We start from the raw sequence: 19,067 nt of genomic DNA on the forward strand, positions 1-19,067 counted from the left end.
TCTCAATCACTATAAATTATCGGTCATTTGGAAGACCATATCAGTTTCAAATATAAATATTTTTTTGAAACTGAATTGACTTTCCATGTTCATTTAAAATCTCATCAACCATACATCCAAATCTGTACAAAATACAAGAGATCTTTTGCGATTCGTTTTTTTACATGTTTACATTAATTATAATTATTATTACTATAATTAATAGTAATTAATAAACTTATATAACATAAAAACAAAATTTATACATCTGTATAGCTTCCAAATAAATCATTTCTTTAAGACTATGAGTTTCTAATTCTTTTAAGAATTTATAAATATCGCAGAACTTTAAAGAATAAATCATTTTATTCTTGAGGCTTTGCATTGCCAATCATATCAATAACATTGATAAAAGTGATTTTTAAAAAATCATTTATCGAAATGGTACTTGTACCTTGGGATAAAATATGTTTATAATCATTTTAAATATTATAATTATAATAATGATAGATAATTATGTTAATAGCACATGTAACTTCTCAACAGAGATCATCCTATGTAGATTCATTGTTTCAATTTGAGTGATGATTCTGGAAAAGTAGTCCAACAATTTTTTAATACCAATAACTGTAAGTATTTTACATTTACTTATTTAGTAACTATAATTATCTTATTTGTACAATATCATGGAATCATTACAATCAATTATGCATTTTTAATGATAATTAACCGTATGAATATCATTTAAGTAGTGCGCGTGTGCATACTTTCACGCTTGTCAGCTTTCAATACAATTCAGCTTCTTTTTTATACAGAATATAGAAAATTATTTTTTCAATTCGATTGAAGTAAATTTTAGCCTCAATGAAAATATTTTTTATTAAGATTTAGGTAAAAAAGTTAGTGAAAAATTTTGTCATTTATGTATCTTTTTTTCAATAATATATATTAATAATACAGGGAGTCAAAAAAACGCAATAAACATTCGGAATAAAAATTAAAATAAACAATACTAAAAAGAATTTATGTGAATATAGAAGCACTCTGAAATAACTTTATTTTTTTTTATAAAAAATCTATATCAACAATTTATGAACATTTATCCTCTAAAATTCAGTCATCTATTTTTTTCATAATTTCATTAGTTACTATATTATACATTATCAAATAATAATTAGTATAATTTATTATATTTATGTTTTGAAGTCAGAATCAAAATGCTTCATTTTTAATCTTCATATTCTTTATGTTATACTTAATAACAAATCAATTTTTTATTAACTAGAAAATGAAAAGAATTATTCATATAAATATGTAGTTGCATATTTTGTACATATTTTGATTAATAAGGCCATGACATCTTGTACTATACGATTGTATATCGAAAGAGGTAATTGTCCTCATTGAATGATGGTCCATCAATTCAAATTGAAGCAATGAATATTCAATTTACACCGAGTTAATTTACTATCAAACCACATCATTATTCTCTTCGAAATCGTCATACTCATTGAGTCGAATGAACCTAATTTTCTTATCAAATGAATACAAAATATTGTATAAAATAAATTTTTTCAAAAAGATTGTAATACACATTATAAAAAATTGGTTATGGAATGCAAATAAATGATAAAAATAATCAATTATATATAAGATAATATATAAATATATATGTAATAATTGGTGAAATATTCGAATCAACAGAGCGTGAGATTTCGGCATAAAAGTAACCAATAATCATAAAAAACAATGGTCATGGCAATGATATTCGAAAAAAATTATCTCCCAAGTATTAGCGAAAGTCGTTGAAAGTCAAACTATAAACTGTACATTTCTTTACATATCTTCATTGATGAATAATTAATGATCAATGTCTTGAAGTTTATGTACACACACGCGCACTTGAACGAAGAAAACCTCTGTCATTCACATTCAGAGTATCTGTCTGTTTAACTATAAGAAAATGATTATTAGAACAGCTATGTTGACTGTTCTATTCCAGATTCGGAGTTTAATCTTTCAACTTTATATCGATTGTATGGTCTATACGGAGTCCGATTCTGATTGTTGTCAGTAATCACTCGGGTCCTATGCGGAATTAAATTTTCAGAGCGTCCCATTAACCAGTCTTGACACAATCGATGTTGTAAATCTGCTACGTTCTTTGACGTCCAATTTGTTAGCCATCGATGAAACTTGCTATTCAAATTCTTTGTAATAGTTGCGTGACACTGAAAAATCAATCATGTGTAAAGATAAGATAATTTCTGTGGCCTATTTTATGTATATCTAAAGCTACTTACCTCCTTTGCTCGTGTGAATGAATTCTGCTTATAAAGAAAAGCTTCTTTACTTGCAACATAGAGCATATGATAACTATTGGGATTAAATGTACATAGAGTATCATCTGATGTGATAATATCTCCACTGTCATTGGTGTTTGTCATTCTCAAGGTAACTGGTCTCTTCAATAACAGCCCAACTGAGTCCATTTCTTGTTCAGTTTTATCAACTTCGGCAGAACTTTGAAATGTAAAAATCGTGTTAATGAATATTTAGTTCCACTTGAAATTGGAGAAAAAAACAAAATTTTTTAAATAAAATTCATACTCTGTATTTTTTTCAGATTGACTCCTCAAAGGCTTCATCGTCCTAGCTGCTCGTTTTCTCCACTGTCTCACATTCCTATATAAAAACACAGGCTTTCGTCCAGCCATAATTCTGCTTAAGGAACTCCAACCATTTCCTTCGATCTACAACAATTATGGTAATTTATTATGTTATAATTATACTTGACTCATCATATCTAATAATAAAATAATAATATACTACTAAATAAATTATTGAAAACTAATAACAACTTAAATATTAAAAACCAAAAATTGATGCATAATTTATAATATAAATATTAATAATATTGTTCTCTATTGGCTAGTTGTAGGAAATTTATTATTACTTAAAAATTGACAACTGTCAGGCAGTTTTCCACAGAAAAAAATTATTGTGGGGTAAAACAGGCCAAAGTAAAGATAGTATACCAAATCCATGCTCGATAGTTGGAAATATGAATAGATGAAATTCTAATACATGACTGTGACAAAGAAGCAAACTATCTGAATAGAATAACCATCCAATACGAAGCAAAGCAGACGAATAAATACAAGTGAAAAAAAAAATAATAAAAATATCTTTGTATATTATACAATAATCTATATAAAGCAATTATTAAAATGATAAAAAGCGTGCTTCTTTCATCAATCGGAAGGGTCTAAAACGAAGATATACAGTAACAATGAAAGTTTAGATCCTATGTTGAATAATTTATCTGGTAATACCTGTTTAATAATAATTTAAGAAAAAATAAAAGAAGCATATTTTCATCGAGACTTCTTGAAGGAAAGCCGACGACTTCGTGTATAGACCCGGCCGATAGAAAAATCAAAGAGCGACTATCAAACGCTGATGCATTAATAAAAAAACTACCACGAAAAGTGAATGAAATATAAAATGAACAAAATGAAATAAAAAATGAATAAATCGCAGTGCACCTAACAAATAATTTTATATCGGTGCGTGTTATAAATACACCTACTTGTTATTTTACGAGCCCATGCGCACTTTTCCTCATAATTTATATATTTTTCTATGTAGACACGTACATTTTGTACAAATGATTTTTGAAGTTCACTCAATTCCATTGCTTCCTCAACGATCGATTTCACTTGAGTTATTTTTTATAGAAGAAAAAAAATTCGAAAAGGGTAATTCTGCCGAGATAATCTTTTAATCATAATGTTAGAAAAGAGATATATATTTTCGATAATTAAATGATTATATAAAAACACTGATGGTAGAGATAAAGAAAAATTCAATCACTTGAAAATGAACTTGATAATAATAATAATGAATTCTTGTTATAGGTGTGTGAAGATTTGTTCAAAGCAAGGATTTCATTTGAATAACTTCTACATATAAAAGCATTATAGCAAAAGGTTTATCAGTGGCAAAAATGATAAATGAATACAAGGAAAATGATTAAAACAAAATTATTGCAATAAACAAAACTGATAAATTGTAACGATTAAAAGCAACATATTAATTTAGTGGTATAAAAATGATGTTAGACGATATTTTTTTTTAAAAGCATCGTTCATGTATTTCAATATCTCTCTTCTATACAATATTGTTGTCATTTATATCATTATATCATTTACTCATATACAGTTACAATTACAAAATATATATATATATATATATATGTATGTATAATATATATAATCTTATATATATATTATAGAGGTTAAAATTTGTTTAAATAGACATCGTGAAAGGGGCAAGGGATCAATGGCGTCTTCATAACATTCACATTTAAACTCGATAGTACGGACGACGGACTAGTCTCGATGAAAATATGTTACAAATTTTATTAACAAAGATAAAGAAAGTCGAAACCGAATCTACGCGGCAATTTATACAAATTTTTTGTTGCTTTCAATCTGTTTTTTTTTGTTTTTACTCAGTTTGATTATTTTATACACACGGGAAAAAATTGCCTTATTGATAAGATTTGTTTTGTCTCGAGTACCAGGTAGATCAAGATAATGATCTCACCTGCCAATTATCCCGCACGACCTGCGGCAGGTATGCAAGATACATATATATTTTATTTCATTCATTTTTAAACAGGCAGATCATTCTCTTATATTCAGTTTTGTGTTTTTTTTTTCCTAATTTATTTCTACACTATTTTGCCCATTATTTATATTATGCCCAGACGGATGGAATGTTCGTCAGTGCACTATAACATTACTTCAAGTTTAAATAGCTCGACTTGACAAAATAAACTGCAATGGAAAATGTATGTTGAGAAATTGGTGGCAGTTGTGCTACTCTCATTATGACTATTTATCTTATTTTCATCTGTCACACGAATTTCGTTAAGCATAAATCTATCTTTTATTTTATTCACTTTCAATTATTTTTAATTATATACCAAATTGTGCAGAATTATTTTTATCAATTAAATTGTACGTTTAATTTGATGATAATCAGATGATTTTTTTTAAATTTCTATGCTATTAATGCCACGTTAATCAGAGACTATTTTAACAGAATTAAAAAAAATTTAAGATATTAATCAATTATCACTTGACACGTACATTATTATATTTTCCGTGTCTTAACTTTGTACAAGTTATTCTCTACTTACATAAAAAATTTAACTTATATAAATTTACTTTGAACTTTTTTATCTCTTCTTTAATTATTTTTTTAAAATTTATATTCACTGTAGAAAAGTTAAAAAAAACATTGCTCGAGTTAGTTTTTTTAGATCCCTATATATTGCCATATAAGTCATCTTTTCATAACTGAATTTTTCATTTTTTTTCACCTAGTCAAACATTCGCGTAAAAAAAATATTTTCATACAGTTTAACGATGTAGTACGATGTATTAGTACACTACGTTATTAATAGTACGATATTTTAACAATTTGTAATGAAAATTACACCCGATGAATTCTTTTTCTTGTTATTTTTTTTTTGTTTTGATAACCCGCTTCTTAAAAAATTAATTCAAATCTAGAGAAATTAGCGCGATACGTATAAAAAATCTATTTACATACGTAATTTCTTCTTTAACTCAATCATATATACAAAGATTTCATCGTTTCTATTTTATATAATTTTTATCAATAAGTATTTATAATAGTACGAGAGTCACAGTCAATCGTATGCGCGATTGTCGCTTGCATGACTACTTATCAATAGTGAATTGTTTCCGATTCGTTGCATTGACCTCTTCTTTTTAAGCCTCAGGGGCTTACAATTGTAGCTTTCTGCACGTGCGAAAGACACGTCACTAAATTTATTTAACACGTTGACCACCATCCACTTGAAACGATGTACTAATTTATATAATAAAGGCAAGACACCCTAAGGAAGACATCGTTGTGGTAGTAAACGTGTTAAAAGACATTCACACAAGTGTTGAATCCTTCTAAATTGACACTAGTGCAGAATTATAGACTTCCAGATCTCATGCATGGAAATAAATACCCCGTGTTCCTCCTATTATTACCATCACCAAAAAACGGGCATCTTAGTACATGCTCAGTTAAGAGTTTTTTTAGTAGAATTTTTTTCTTCATCATAGACTTCACGTTTTCGCGATTATAAAATCATTAAAAATCAACAATTTTATCATTTAAAAAATATTAATTCGTTTAAAGACAACACAAAAAAATATTTTTCTACTGTTTAAGCTGATATAGACAATGAGACTACAGTTTTATTGATAAGAATGTTCAGATATGTTGTCTCTTTTACTATTTAATATTTACTTTTATTAACCAATGTTGCAAAGATAACTGTAATTGTCTATTATGAAATTATTTTAGATAATACTTTTTACAGAAATGATATATTTAAAATGTATTTATCATATTTCGCGGGAAATAGAATATTTGAGCAGCTTTGGGTACCTATTAAACCAGCTTATTAGTAGAGAACAAAAAGAAATATAACCAATAGTAATTGGTATTTTGTCATAAATAAACAATAAAAAAAGTCTTATAGAATAAAAATATATAACTGTATATAGAAAAATAAATTCTTAAAAAGGAGGGGCAAGAAAGCACAGGCTGGATTGTCAATGAAGGGGCGATGGAATGACATGTATATAATCATGATAGGTAATAGTTAAAAGAATAACAATTACAGTTAGTAAATTGCAATTGTTGGTTACTTGAGGCATCTGATAATTATAGAAACTCTTTGAAACTGATAATGAGTAAATTTTTCAACTTTTTTCAAGTCAATTAATTCTCATTCGACGATTTACATGAAAATAAAAGTAGATAGTAAAAAAAGAAATTCATGATACAAAGAGCACTGAAGGTATAGCAGCTTTAGAGTTGATTTGAATAATAAATGCCGTGGTATGAAAAATAGAAGGAATAAGATAGATAAAAATTATGAGTATCGTCGGAGATGGTGATGATGGCGTCCATTCGCATGACGCATGAACTCTTGGTGATTATTTCTCGGTTGCAATTCACAATTATGGGATAAACGAACGAATGCAAGTTACAATGGCGGCAATGATTTGATGATAAGGGGTCGTGGATCCTATACCTTCTTATTAATGTCAGTGTTCTTGCGCTTTCTGCCCCTTCCCCCCCTTGCTGCCTGGTCGCTACTCACAGGATGATTAGTGGTTGGCTCATTGTTCGGTGATGTCGATGGTGTTTCCTTCGGACTGGTTTGAGCAACCGGTGTCGAGAACCTTTCGACGTATGTCGACCATTTTTCTGAAGCATTCACCTCTCTTTCTCTCTCGTTGCAACCCTCTGCTGTTTCCTCGCCTTCCGTATCCAACAGTTCTATTGTCATTTTACACGCTTTCTTGTACTGAAAAGTCAATGAATTATTTTTCATAACCGTCTATTTATAATTATGATAAACTTATCAATATAAGTTATCAAGGAATAGCAAATATCAATATGGATATTTGCTCGCGCTTCAAGCAGTGACATGTTTATTGCTTCAAGTTTGATGGGAAATGATGGGTAATCGATAAATTAATTATACTTACTATGTAGATTTTAAAACAGTTTTCTTCAGCCATCGTTTTTTCAGCTCTTCTTTGATAAGCCATTTCAGCACCAGCTCGTAAATGGGCAGTTGCGCATAGTCCACCCGCTCCACAATTTTCTTTTGGCTGACGTTGTTCACGTTGAAAGAGTTCCATGCACTGCTGGCATATTGAATCACCAACCAAATGCTGCAACTGCGCATACAAAAGATATAATGTAATGAGAATCCAATAATGCGGTTAAATGGAATTTCTAATCTAACCGTCCGATGTCATTGTACGTCATACGATAATACTTTATGCTCTCGAGTAACGTTAACGATTATAATAGACACTAAGTAATAAGTTTCATTTCATTTAAAGTTTTTCATCAATTATTACCTGTCGCACTGCATATGTTACAACCTTGTCGAGTGTAAAAGCTATGTAGGCGTGAATGCCAAACATCTCTCGTAAGGTATCCTCATAGACTGTACTCTCCATATTGCCGTCAAGTACATTCTTTACCATGTCGAGAAAGGCAGGATAATAGTCTTCTATTTCAAGCTCACCTATTAAACAGACAAATCAAATGTAACCAATTATTGTGAAAGTTCTCATTTAAAGACGTCTTATAAATTATTGATAACTTTTCTTCTACACAATATATGTTTAAAAATCAATAGATAATAATAGAAAAAATGTCTTACTTTTTGGTTTTAACCTTAATGCTACAGCTGTACTTTCTTTTCTTTGCTGTTTATATCTTGATTCTTCTTCTGCTAATGCTTGTGCTCTTTCATACATTTTCGTCAACCTTTCATAAAGTATTTGGTGTAACCTCAAAAAGAGATACCAACTATTGCTGCCCATAAATAGTGTATACGCTTCTTCCGGATCTGCAGACATTGCATGAACAGGAACTTTAATATCTTGTTCTATTTTTATCGATGCATTCGGTGGTGATTGAGGTGTTTTGTTTCTAGCATTTTGAAGATTACTAACAGTAGCTGTAGATGCTGTTAACGTTTGTGAATTACTACCACATGGTGTAATACCCGTATCTTCTTTCTCTTCTGTAATCAAATAAGTAAATAATTTTAAATTGCATCGTAGAGAAAATAGATAGACAATAAAAGATATCTTGCTTACCATCGTCATCACGCTCATCATCACTTAATTCTTGCCGTGGATGGAAAAAGAGATCGGGTATAAAGTGTTTAAGGAGAATTTTTATTCGTTGTTTATCCTCCTTATGGATAGCAGTTTGTCTTTTGACATGGTGTATTAACAAGTTAGCTGCATCGTCAAAGACAGACTTGTCTTTGTAGGACAACACTAAATGGGGTCCAATATTACTATGTCCTGTACTTGCTGCATCGTCAGCTTGTTCGTGACGCTATTAAATAAAATAAAATTAGTAATGAATATTTATAGAATATAATTAAAATCTCTCATTAAGAGAAAAAAAAATACTCACTTCATCATATAAAGTTTCGATTTCATTGAAAAGGCTCTTAGATCTGAGTGCTTTAACGTCATTCTGTTTAAAGTTGATGCCTTGATGATCTAACGACTTCAAGTAGTATTTTTCATTCTGTTCTCTCCATATTTTATTAAAACCCTTTTGTGCTTCTCGCCATTCTTCTTCTTTACTCTTCAATCTCTTGAGCACCAAAGGTACTGCTACCGCGGGATTCTTCTTTACTCCATCGATTATATCGGCAGCTTTATCACCATATATCCGTTTGAGTGCACGTTGGTGTATCGTAGGCGAACATCCACCAAGGCAGTCATCAAGTTTGAATTTTTGCAATTCTTCTTGACTCATTCTACTCATCTTCTTGTGAACACCTTCAAGCACTCTTATCGTAGCTGCGTTTGTCTCTATAACACCATCTAACTCAAATCTTTCATCTTCACAGCGGTATATAAATTCCTCATATTGTGTTTTCCTATAACAACAATATAAAAAATAATAAACATCAATGATAAAAATTAAAAAAAAAAAAGATAAAAAAATATTTGAAATACCTAGAAGTAACAAATGTGCTATCTTCTGACCACGTAGGGAATGATACCCAAGTATCATTCAGAACTTCTTTACATAGTTGTGTTCTTCCTGTACATTTAGGTTGCATATACGACTTAGGTAATGCACAATAAGAAGCACCAAGTCTTTTACACGTCGTATAGTCTATTTCCATAGCAAGATCACCCTGTGGCCGTTCCTGATGACTTCTCACTACATTATTAGGAAGTGCTTCAATGTTCATGTTACCCGCTGGATTGGTCGAGGTTAAATTTGTTGATTCTGGTAAATGCCCAAGAAAATCTTTAAACCAACGTAAAAGTTCTGGGAATCTACCAAGGAACGGTGTAATAAGTTGCACTAACTCGGATTTTGACACTATTTCTTGATTGAATAAAACTAAACATCTTAGGAAATTTTCATAGACTTCTGGAGATCTCAAAGCCTTCCGCACTTTGTCAAAGAAAGCGTAATCGTTTAAGGTACCATACTTTCCAGCTTCAGCAATAGTAACATCACGTGAAGACGCTGTAACTTTGTGTTTTTTAGGTGGAGGAGGTCCATGAGGCACATGATGAGAGTTACCAGTAGATACAGATGTTGAAAAGGACGGGCTTCGCTTTAATTGACTAACATTATGACCGAATTTTTGACTATTATTCAAATCTCTAATTCCAGTCCTGTCTCGATCACGATCTCGTTCCCGATGATCTCTTCCGTCACGATCAAGATTTACAGTACCAATAGGATCTCTGTGATCTCGTGGTATGTTACCAGCATTATTGTAAGGTGCTTTTGGTCCAAGTGGCTTCTTAACGATTGTAGTATGATCGTTAACTGCGGAGCCTTTGTTGCCCTGAAACATTTTAGCCTAGTACCAATTAGGTTCAATATCTTTAAAGGCTCAAGAGTCTAAGTTAATGATCTCAAGCCAATTATGGAAAATGATTTCACAAACTTTGATAGCTTGAGTAATTTCATTAATAAAATACTTACTAATGCTCCTTGTTGATTCGATGCATCGGGTAAAAATTGACCAAACTCCGCCAAAAGATCCTCTTGATTTTCAAATAATTTAGCTACTTGACTGTAAACTTCTGCTTCAGTAAGATGCTTCCCTCCTGAAGCAACACCACCACCGCTACCAGCACCCATGAGGCCTCCTCCTTCTTTCAGGCTACGCTGTTCCTTTTGATATGTGTGAAGAATCTCCAGGAAACGTTTGTATTTATCCGGTTGACCTTGGAATCGATTCTGTAAAGAAATATGACAGATATATATTTGTATGTCTTTGACGTCAAAAACAGAGTGTATGGCAATGATACTCACTTTAATCTTATTGACGTAGTTGATGGCATGATTAAATTCGACCGGTTGACTCTGCTGCGTCTGTCCACTATTCTGAACACCGTCCTGCGCCTGGCTCAGGGCTTGACTTACGGCTTGCGCTTGCGCTGCACTGATGTGAGAATTGTTGTACGATTGTATTGGCGGAGGGGACGGCGCGTGAACAGTCAAACTATTATTTGAAATATTATTTCCAATTGTATGATGTATGTTAGTGGATCCTTGCATTATTTGTAAAACAGACGGAGCTTTTGCAGGTTGACTCGGAGGACTCGCAACCGGTGGTGAACCAACATTTGCCGTACAATGATGCTGAGAAATAGTTGTTATATGCGTTGGTGTTGGACTCGGCATGCTTACAGATACTGAGAAGAGTTGGCCTTGATCATTTGAATGTACTTCAATCTTATAACCAGGCGGTAAAAATGTATTAAATCCTACTATCAATTCGGGATGGCCCTTAAATAAATTGCTAACCCTTGTTATTACACCAGGAGTATCTATGCTTTGAGACTTGAATTCTTTCATAATATCCAAGAAATCATTATACACCTAGAATAAATAACAGAATTTTTATTCATTGTATAAAGAATGAGCTACTTTATTTTTAATGATGCAATTATATAGAATAGTTAAATGAAATTACCTGTGGTTGATCACTGAATTTATATTTCACTTGATCCAAATATGATAGGGCGTCTTCGACCTTCAACCTTTGGAATTGTTGTTGAGATCCTCCACCTGTACTAACACTACCTCCTGGTGGTGTAGGCGGTAATGGGGCTGCACTACTAGAGTGCACCTAAAAGTTAAAATTAATTTGAAAATCAATATATTCAGTTATTTTTCACATACTTGATTATTGTATTATCATCATATATTGCTTTTAAAAAATATAAATAATTGACTAGAATTTTATTAAGTTCATTAAAATATTTTTACCATCAAGAATTATACTCTAATTGAAATATATGAATTGAAATAGTGTCAGAAGGTTACGTGTAAAATGTAAATGAAGAGATATGCAACGTTTTTATTGACAAATAGTGGTTGAGTAGATAATAAACATTGTAATTTACCTTTACTGGAGATGGGGCTGCTGTTGGAACAACAATAGCCCCCGCATATTGCTGTTGTGTTTGAGTAGTTCCAAACTGTATGCTACCAGGCATCTCTTTGGATGATAAAGGTCTAACACTTTGACCAGAAGTAACTCCACCTCCTATTCCACTAGCAGAATGATACTCTAAATTCGCACTACCGCCTCCACTTCCTAATCCACCAACTCCAAGACCTCCACCTATTGAAGAATGCTTCAGTGTTGCTCCTGCTGGCGATGCTACTTCGTCCACCCCACGAACTCGTTTCATTTCAAATTACATTGGAAAATCTGAAATTAAAAGAACAAATGTTCAAAATTAGATATATTAATTTAGAATAAATTATTTGTAACTTACCTATCAGATAAAGGTGGAATCAGGTGAATCAATGAGCCCTAGAACGAAAGATTATATAAACTGCATTAGTTAAAAAGAAAAGTTGTAATAGATCTTAATAAATTTTTGATCAATTATTACAAAAAACTAATCATCTATTTGGTTTTTTTAGCATGAAAGAAAAAGTAATTTACCGATTTCCATCTGGTTTTTGATTGAAACTCGGTTGAAGAAACCACAACTGATGATGAAATGATCTTATTCTTTCTTTAACGTATTATATTATTGGTTTACTATGTCTTAAACATCTGAAAGATGACACTACGACTACCAGAAAACTCAGACAATTGTCATAAAGTTAATACTATTGATGGCGTATAAGAATAAACGCGTACTTTTAACGTAGGAGTGAATTTGCCGGCAAAACCAGCGGTCCCACACGAGGAGACAACTACATGTACAAGATACACACACAATACAAAGTTGAGGGGCAAGGCAAGGCAGACACACGATCGAGGGGGGCCGCCCTGGTTAGTAGTAGTGTACTGATGATGTAGTGGTAGCTTTCTGCGCGCTGAGGGACGCGTGAAAAATTTCGTCCACGCACAAACACGAGATGAAGTAAGATGCAAAGAAATTAAGACTTTTGCGACAAAATTTCCTCACAAATTATACTCTTCAACTGCGATGCCACACACGTCGAATGTTTTCCGGCCGTCGACGTTACGCAATGTATTCTTCGTAAATACATAACACATTTAACGTGCAACGATTGTATTCTTGTGCTCCAGGGAAACACAGAGGAGGACACTTGCCTAGTAAGCGAAGCTGAGGTGTGGACCTCTTAACGACCAGAAACTCCTCACTCTTAAGGATAAGCCTTTTAGTCGTTCACCTTACTCTTCACACTACCACATTTTCCACCCTCACACACTACACGCTGTTCCTCCAATTCTCTCTTCGTCTTCACCACTGGCCCACAATTTCTATCCTTCCTTTTTTATGTTTTTCGAGACAATGTTATTGGGAAAAAGTAGCGCGCAACTGCTGATGATGCCTCTTTACTCGTCCTCGTGCCTCTACGTTTCCGACGAGTTATTCGTGTCTTTGCAAAAAAATTAACGTAATCATACGACAGGCCGGTCCAGCCTCACAACAGGAAACAACTATGCTCCCTTGCACTTTTCTCGTGTAGCATACACATAAACCTTAACTCCACATAAATACCAATACTCTAACAATGTTTTCTCCATTTTTGTACACTTATTTTTATAATATTTTGATAATATTAGAATTATTTTACAGTGGACAAATTACGGATGTTAATTTCTATTGCGAAGCATACTGACACGTTCGGAGTACCAAAGGCAAACTATTGGATTTTGTATGGCAAACAAGGAACTGACTGGTCGTATAGCAAGATGGTTTTCATGGAGGGGAGAACACAGGAGTGTATCAAGAGACGCTCATGTCGTGGACTCCCAGCACTAGAATTGGTGTAACTTTTAAATTCTTTGTCATTTTTATGATGTAATGGAATCTTTATTTTCTTAAAAATTCTCATGATCATTTCATCATATATATCCTACCAAGTGATTTTATATCTCAATAGGATTAACTGAAACTGCTGTGGCAATATTTCTAAGTCATTCATTTTATATTTTCAAAAAACACCTGCCAGAGGTCAGTAAACTTAAAATCTTTGAAGAGATTCCTAAATAAAATCAAGGTACGTAGATTTTTTCTATCAATACATAATTATGTTTATTATCATAATTTTTTTCAGGTTATGAAGTGTGCACTACTTATCATGGTAAAGTTAGAAACTCGATAATTGATCAAGCTAAAATTTAGCGCGGTATTATGAACCTTTTCAAGAAAAAAAACAAGCTCGTTCATCTATTGGTGGCCCAGTGATGATGGTCCTTCAACATCCTCAGATAGATACATTCCTGAAAATTGTGGCGACGAAGCCGCCAAGAGTCGCGCGCAACCAACGAAATATCCAAGCCGTTTCCTTGCAGCCGACATGTTCGCGCGGCTAACAGCTGTTCCGTGCGCCGAGCAAACTCCCCATTGGCAATCTGGGTCATGGAAACTGCGCAAAACCGCATTTTCGTAACACAGACGTGTGAAAATCGCGAAAAACTGGTTAATGTGAGACACAATCGTGAGCGAAAAATTCGTGAATGTTAAATAACTGATTGAACGTGGCAATTATTAGTGATTATTACATTCGTCAATGAATAGTAAGAGAAGAGTACGCTGATTGGCTCAGCTCAGGTTCTTTCGTGGATACCGCGCTGTTACTGCATCTACCTTCATTTCCCTTCTCTTCATTTTCTCCTTCTCTTCTGCGCGAACTTCACCGAAACGACAACGACGACGACGGACGACGAAACATATAATATTGTGTATACAAGAGGTTTCGCCCCTCTTTATTTTTCATTAAAATCCGTAAGAACTAACTATACTGTACGTTCAAGTGTGTTGCTTATCACTGTCGTGTATATCAGTATAATGTCGTGTACATTTCTTTTTTAAAATAGTCCAATCGACTAAGTGTCTATCAGGGGAAAGGATCGTTCAGTAATGACAAAAAAAGTTCAAGATTTCAGTAAAATCTTTTTCACTAGAATATTTTTGTTACATTCAATCAACCATGTCTTCTACCTAAAAAAGACTTTCTCTGTACATCTTTTTCCATTGTCGTTCTCTTTCGACTGAAATTCGTCATTATTGAAATGTATTGTTTGGTGTTTATAAACGGAAGGGGAGAAGAAACACTTGGAACAGTGTGGTTCCTGGGAAAGGTTCAAAGGGAACGGAATCGGTCGATCGAGCTGCATGAGGAACGATGGGAAGTGAATAGTTCTGTGTATGAAATGTTATACAGAGGTGGAATACAAGTGGCTCGATTGGGTGGGACTCATCGATGAGGCTTTATCCGCTTATCGTTTGCGCTTCTAAGTGCGGGTGAAAGCGGAACTGATGTTGATAGACTTGTATATTTTGCAAGTTCAAACTATCCTCAAGAAATATACTTATTTGATCGCCTCTAACTACAATCACCTGTGACTATTTAGCAGGTGAAAGGAACTTTAATATTTGTAAACTCAGTTTTCGTCACTTTTCAGTAAATTGTTATGTCCAGTATGCTTACGTGCTTATTCATATATTTTCCCATCTATTTTATGAGTTAATGTGACTTTTAATGACAAAATTGACTACAAAGTGGAATGAAACTTTAAGTAAATTAAAAGAAACTTTATTTGAGTATTAATCTGGTTTGTGATAAATGAATTTTAGAAATTTTGTATTTTAATATTTAAAAAGATATTTATAAAATGATATAAAAAATATGTGTTCTGTGTTACTTACTTAATTTCTTCAAATTTTTATTATGTTAAATTTAAATTAAACACAACTAGAAAATATTTTTGATGACTTTAATCATATGACTGCAGTTGAAATAATTTTATTATTATTTTTAACTAAATATGCATAATTCAAAATAAGATATTTATAAAATCTTTAATATAATCATAGCTATAAATTTAGAGTAATAAAATTATGAATACGTTATCACTAGCATTGTCTAAAAAATTAACTCTTATCTGTCAAGTTTTTCGTTATGTAGTACTTTAAATTAAAATATTTAAAAATTTTTATTTCTATTTAAAGTGATAGAAAATCGAATACTCGAAATTGTGTTGATCCTAACTGAAGAGATGAATCATCAAGACAATGAAGGATCTATGTCAAAACTGAATGTATAATAATAAAATAAATCTTCACTACATGAACTGTTTACTGGCACTAATAATTTTACAGATTGTTATTAAAAAAAATCAGCTGAAGCCCAGCTCCCTCAGTAACACCTGATAATAATGAATGCACAAAAGGAAATAATGAAAAGGAAGAAGTTACGAATAAAATGAAATGCGTCACGCGTAAGGAGGCGAGAAGCGTCGTCGCCAAGGAGAGCCAAACGACGCGGGGAAGCCTCTCGACCGGTTTTTCGAGCATACCACGATCCCTTTTGACAGTCTGTTAACTATTTTTGGTTGCCCGAGTGAATACAAGTATTGCATCGGTTTCACGACGCGATTTTAGTAAACGTTCGGTCTACGCTTGTCTCATGAAAACAACTTTTTCTCTTGCTTGTATTATTTCACCAGGTTCACTATTTGTTCTTATTTTCTCCACAAACAAAAATTATCGCGATCCACAACGAAAAAACATATTTAACTAAAATATTTTAATGAAGAAAAGGAAAATATCGGATTTGTAATGAAGTAAAACGAAAAATGTGCTTTCTTTACACTTACAACATACTTTTTGAGACACTTACCTGATGATAACCTTTTGAACCTCACTTTAATTTCGTCTTGACAAACTGGAAATTCACAAGAATCTAACGTACACAGTTCAAATATACTCACAATAATAAATTTATAGCTTTTGTTCAACAATAAATCTTGACACATCTTACACACGAAAAGTTAGACCCGTTCATGCAGGTGACCGATTGTGAACTGTTGGGTCGACCGCGAACGGGGGCGAGGCCAAATTCAGTTTTGGGGAGGTAAGCATCATCATGTGGTCGTCCAGTTCACTACAATCAACGTCACTCACAATTTATACACAAAACATCTTTCTTCAAATTGTTTTATTTTCATCATAAATTAGTTTACAAGTCTTGTGTGTCACTTTGTTCAACATAAAATTATTAATTCAACAAAATAATTTAGAATTATTGAGAAATTATAGTCTTTATGGATAAATCAAAGTGAGAGTGCGTGCCGTCCCTATTGGGAAAAATGGACTCGACCGTTGGGGGCCTTTGTGTATAGTCACGTTCCTGATTCTTAACCTAACCTATCGCTAGCGTCATATTCCGGATGTTATAACGGGAAAAACTCGCTGTGATTGGTGGAAAGTCGTTACACGCGGAATCATCAGTAATAAAGCGTTTCAAGGCACCTGGATTTCTAACAAGCACATGCTTGTTATGTGGTTCCAAGTGTTACAGAGAAATTAATAATAATTTCTATCATTTACCATTAATTAATTTTTTATCATGGAGTCACTGGAAGAAATAAATAAATATTTGAACTTCGACAGCCGATTGGATCTCCAATCTATTGCTGTTCAAAGTATTCTTGGTAATGTGACTTGGTTAATGGTGACTCCAAAAAATACAGTTCCTTACAGTTTTCGTTAAAATTATGTTATAAATATATTCATGCTTAGGTCTTACTGATGATGAGAAAAGTAGGGAATTGCTATTGAGCTGTCCAGAAATTTTAAAACAACTTATTTTACTTTGCCAAGTTGATTCCAAGAGATTAGCAGTTGCTAAAGATGCTGTATTGGCTTTAATAAATATCTCTAGTGATGAAGCTGGTGCGAACGCTTTATTACTTATATCAGAAACTTCTAAAGTAGTCGGTACCGATCAACCTACTGACAATCTTATTTATGTTTGTTTTCGGTGAGTAATTGCTACTAATTTGTAGAAAGATGATCTTTTTTTATTCTATAAATGTTGCTTACATATATTTATATATTTACTTCGTATTTTTAGCTTCATTTTGGATAAAGACTGCTCACTCGCAGATCCATGTTGTATGGTTCTATCAAACATGACTCGACCATCTATTTTGGTGGACAGAATAGTAGCTCTAACAGAAAAAGTCAATTGTAAATGGGATCAAATTGTTTATGCTTTTGCTTATGCAGATAAATACAATACTAAAGGTGCAAAGCTTGATTATCTTGGTCCCGTGTTAAGCAATCTTAGTCAATCAGCAATTGTACGAAAGTGAGTGGAGTACAATATATGACATGCATTTTGATAATATCTTATAAAGTAGAATGAAATTTTTTTAGACGTCTAACAGATCGAAATCAACCTATTATTCACAAGCTCCTTCCTTTCGTAGAGTACAAAGAAAGTCTTGTCAGGAGGGGTGGTGTTATAGGAACTCTCAAAAATTGCTGCTTTGATATTGATAATCATAATTGGCTTTTGAGCTCTGAAGTTGACATACTACCGTATTTATTACTACCACTGGCTGGTCCAGAAGAATTTGATGATGAAGATAATGAAAAATTGCCTCTTGATTTGCAATATTTACCAGAAACTAAACAACGAGAACCTGACCCAGATATTCGGTATGAAAATGCATTAGTAGTATTAAATATTTATGAAATTTTGAATTAAAATAATGAATTTTCCAGAATTATGCTTTTAGAAGCTCTCTGTCAATTATGTGCTACGAAGGAGGCACGTAACATTTTGAGAAATAAAAATGCTTACGTGATACTTCGAGAATATCATAAACGGGAAGAAGATAAAGCTGCGCTTTTAGCACTTGAAAATGTTATAAACATTTTAATTAGGTATTTGATTATGTATCTAGTTTGGTTAACCTCTTTTGGGTAATTGAGCATTTAGACTATTAATAAATTGATTTAATTATTTTTAGAACTGAGGAAGAAATAGGTGTAGATAATTTAAAACTCTTGGAGGTTCCTACGGATTATTCTGAAAAGTTCAATGAAATAGATGAAGAATATTTTAAAAGTTGAAAAAAATATTCCATAAAACTGTGATATTATACAATATTTTTTATAAATTTAAAAAAATGCAATGAATTGTACAATAAAAATGTTATTACTCAAATACAAAAA

General features: G+C 32.4%; 2 protein-coding genes across 6 annotated transcripts; one reads left to right on the forward strand and one right to left on the reverse strand.

Moving 5' to 3' along the window:
- Nucleotides 1-959: 959 nt before the first annotated feature.
- Nucleotides 960-16,902, reverse strand: Sin3A (SIN3 transcription regulator family member A). 5 transcript variants are annotated; one of them, XM_035090209.1, is made up of 16 exons: nt 16,723-16,902; nt 12,390-12,427; nt 12,012-12,322; nt 11,579-11,734; nt 10,915-11,484; nt 10,582-10,839; nt 9,588-10,441; nt 9,034-9,508; nt 8,706-8,952; nt 8,264-8,629; nt 7,956-8,125; nt 7,575-7,769; nt 7,115-7,390; nt 2,590-2,732; nt 2,283-2,502; nt 960-2,210 (listed from the first exon to the last, which is right to left on the reverse strand). In XM_035090209.1, exons 3-16 carry the CDS (start codon nt 12,300-12,302, stop codon nt 1,959-1,961), a joined length of 4,473 nt encoding a protein of 1,490 aa, XP_034946100.1. In that variant the 5' UTR covers nt 12,303-12,322; nt 12,390-12,427; nt 16,723-16,902; the 3' UTR covers nt 960-1,958. The 5 variants fall into 5 exon arrangements, with proteins under 5 accessions (XP_034946100.1, XP_034946102.1, XP_034946101.1 ...); XM_035090211.1 differs by having other exon boundaries at nt 961-2,210; nt 7,184-7,390; XM_035090210.1 differs by having other exon boundaries at nt 961-2,210; nt 7,184-7,390; nt 9,588-10,456.
- A 61-nt stretch (nt 16,903-16,963) lies between these two features.
- Nucleotides 16,964-19,022, forward strand: LOC118071196 (protein HGH1 homolog). Its single transcript, XM_035090214.1, has 6 exons — nt 16,964-17,536; nt 17,625-17,865; nt 17,959-18,195; nt 18,264-18,548; nt 18,615-18,776; nt 18,863-19,022. The coding sequence occupies exons 1-6, from the start codon at nt 17,452-17,454 to the stop codon at nt 18,963-18,965; spliced, it is 1,113 nt and encodes a 370-aa protein (XP_034946105.1). The 5' UTR covers nt 16,964-17,451; the 3' UTR covers nt 18,966-19,022.
- The last annotated feature ends 45 nt before the right edge of the window (nt 19,023-19,067 follow it).

This window comes from Chelonus insularis, unplaced genomic scaffold (genome assembly GCF_013357705.1).
Source record: "Chelonus insularis isolate UGA/USDA-ARS -01 unplaced genomic scaffold, ASM1335770v1 contig_75_pilon, whole genome shotgun sequence".
Lineage (NCBI taxonomy): Eukaryota > Metazoa > Arthropoda > Insecta > Hymenoptera > Braconidae > Chelonus > Chelonus insularis.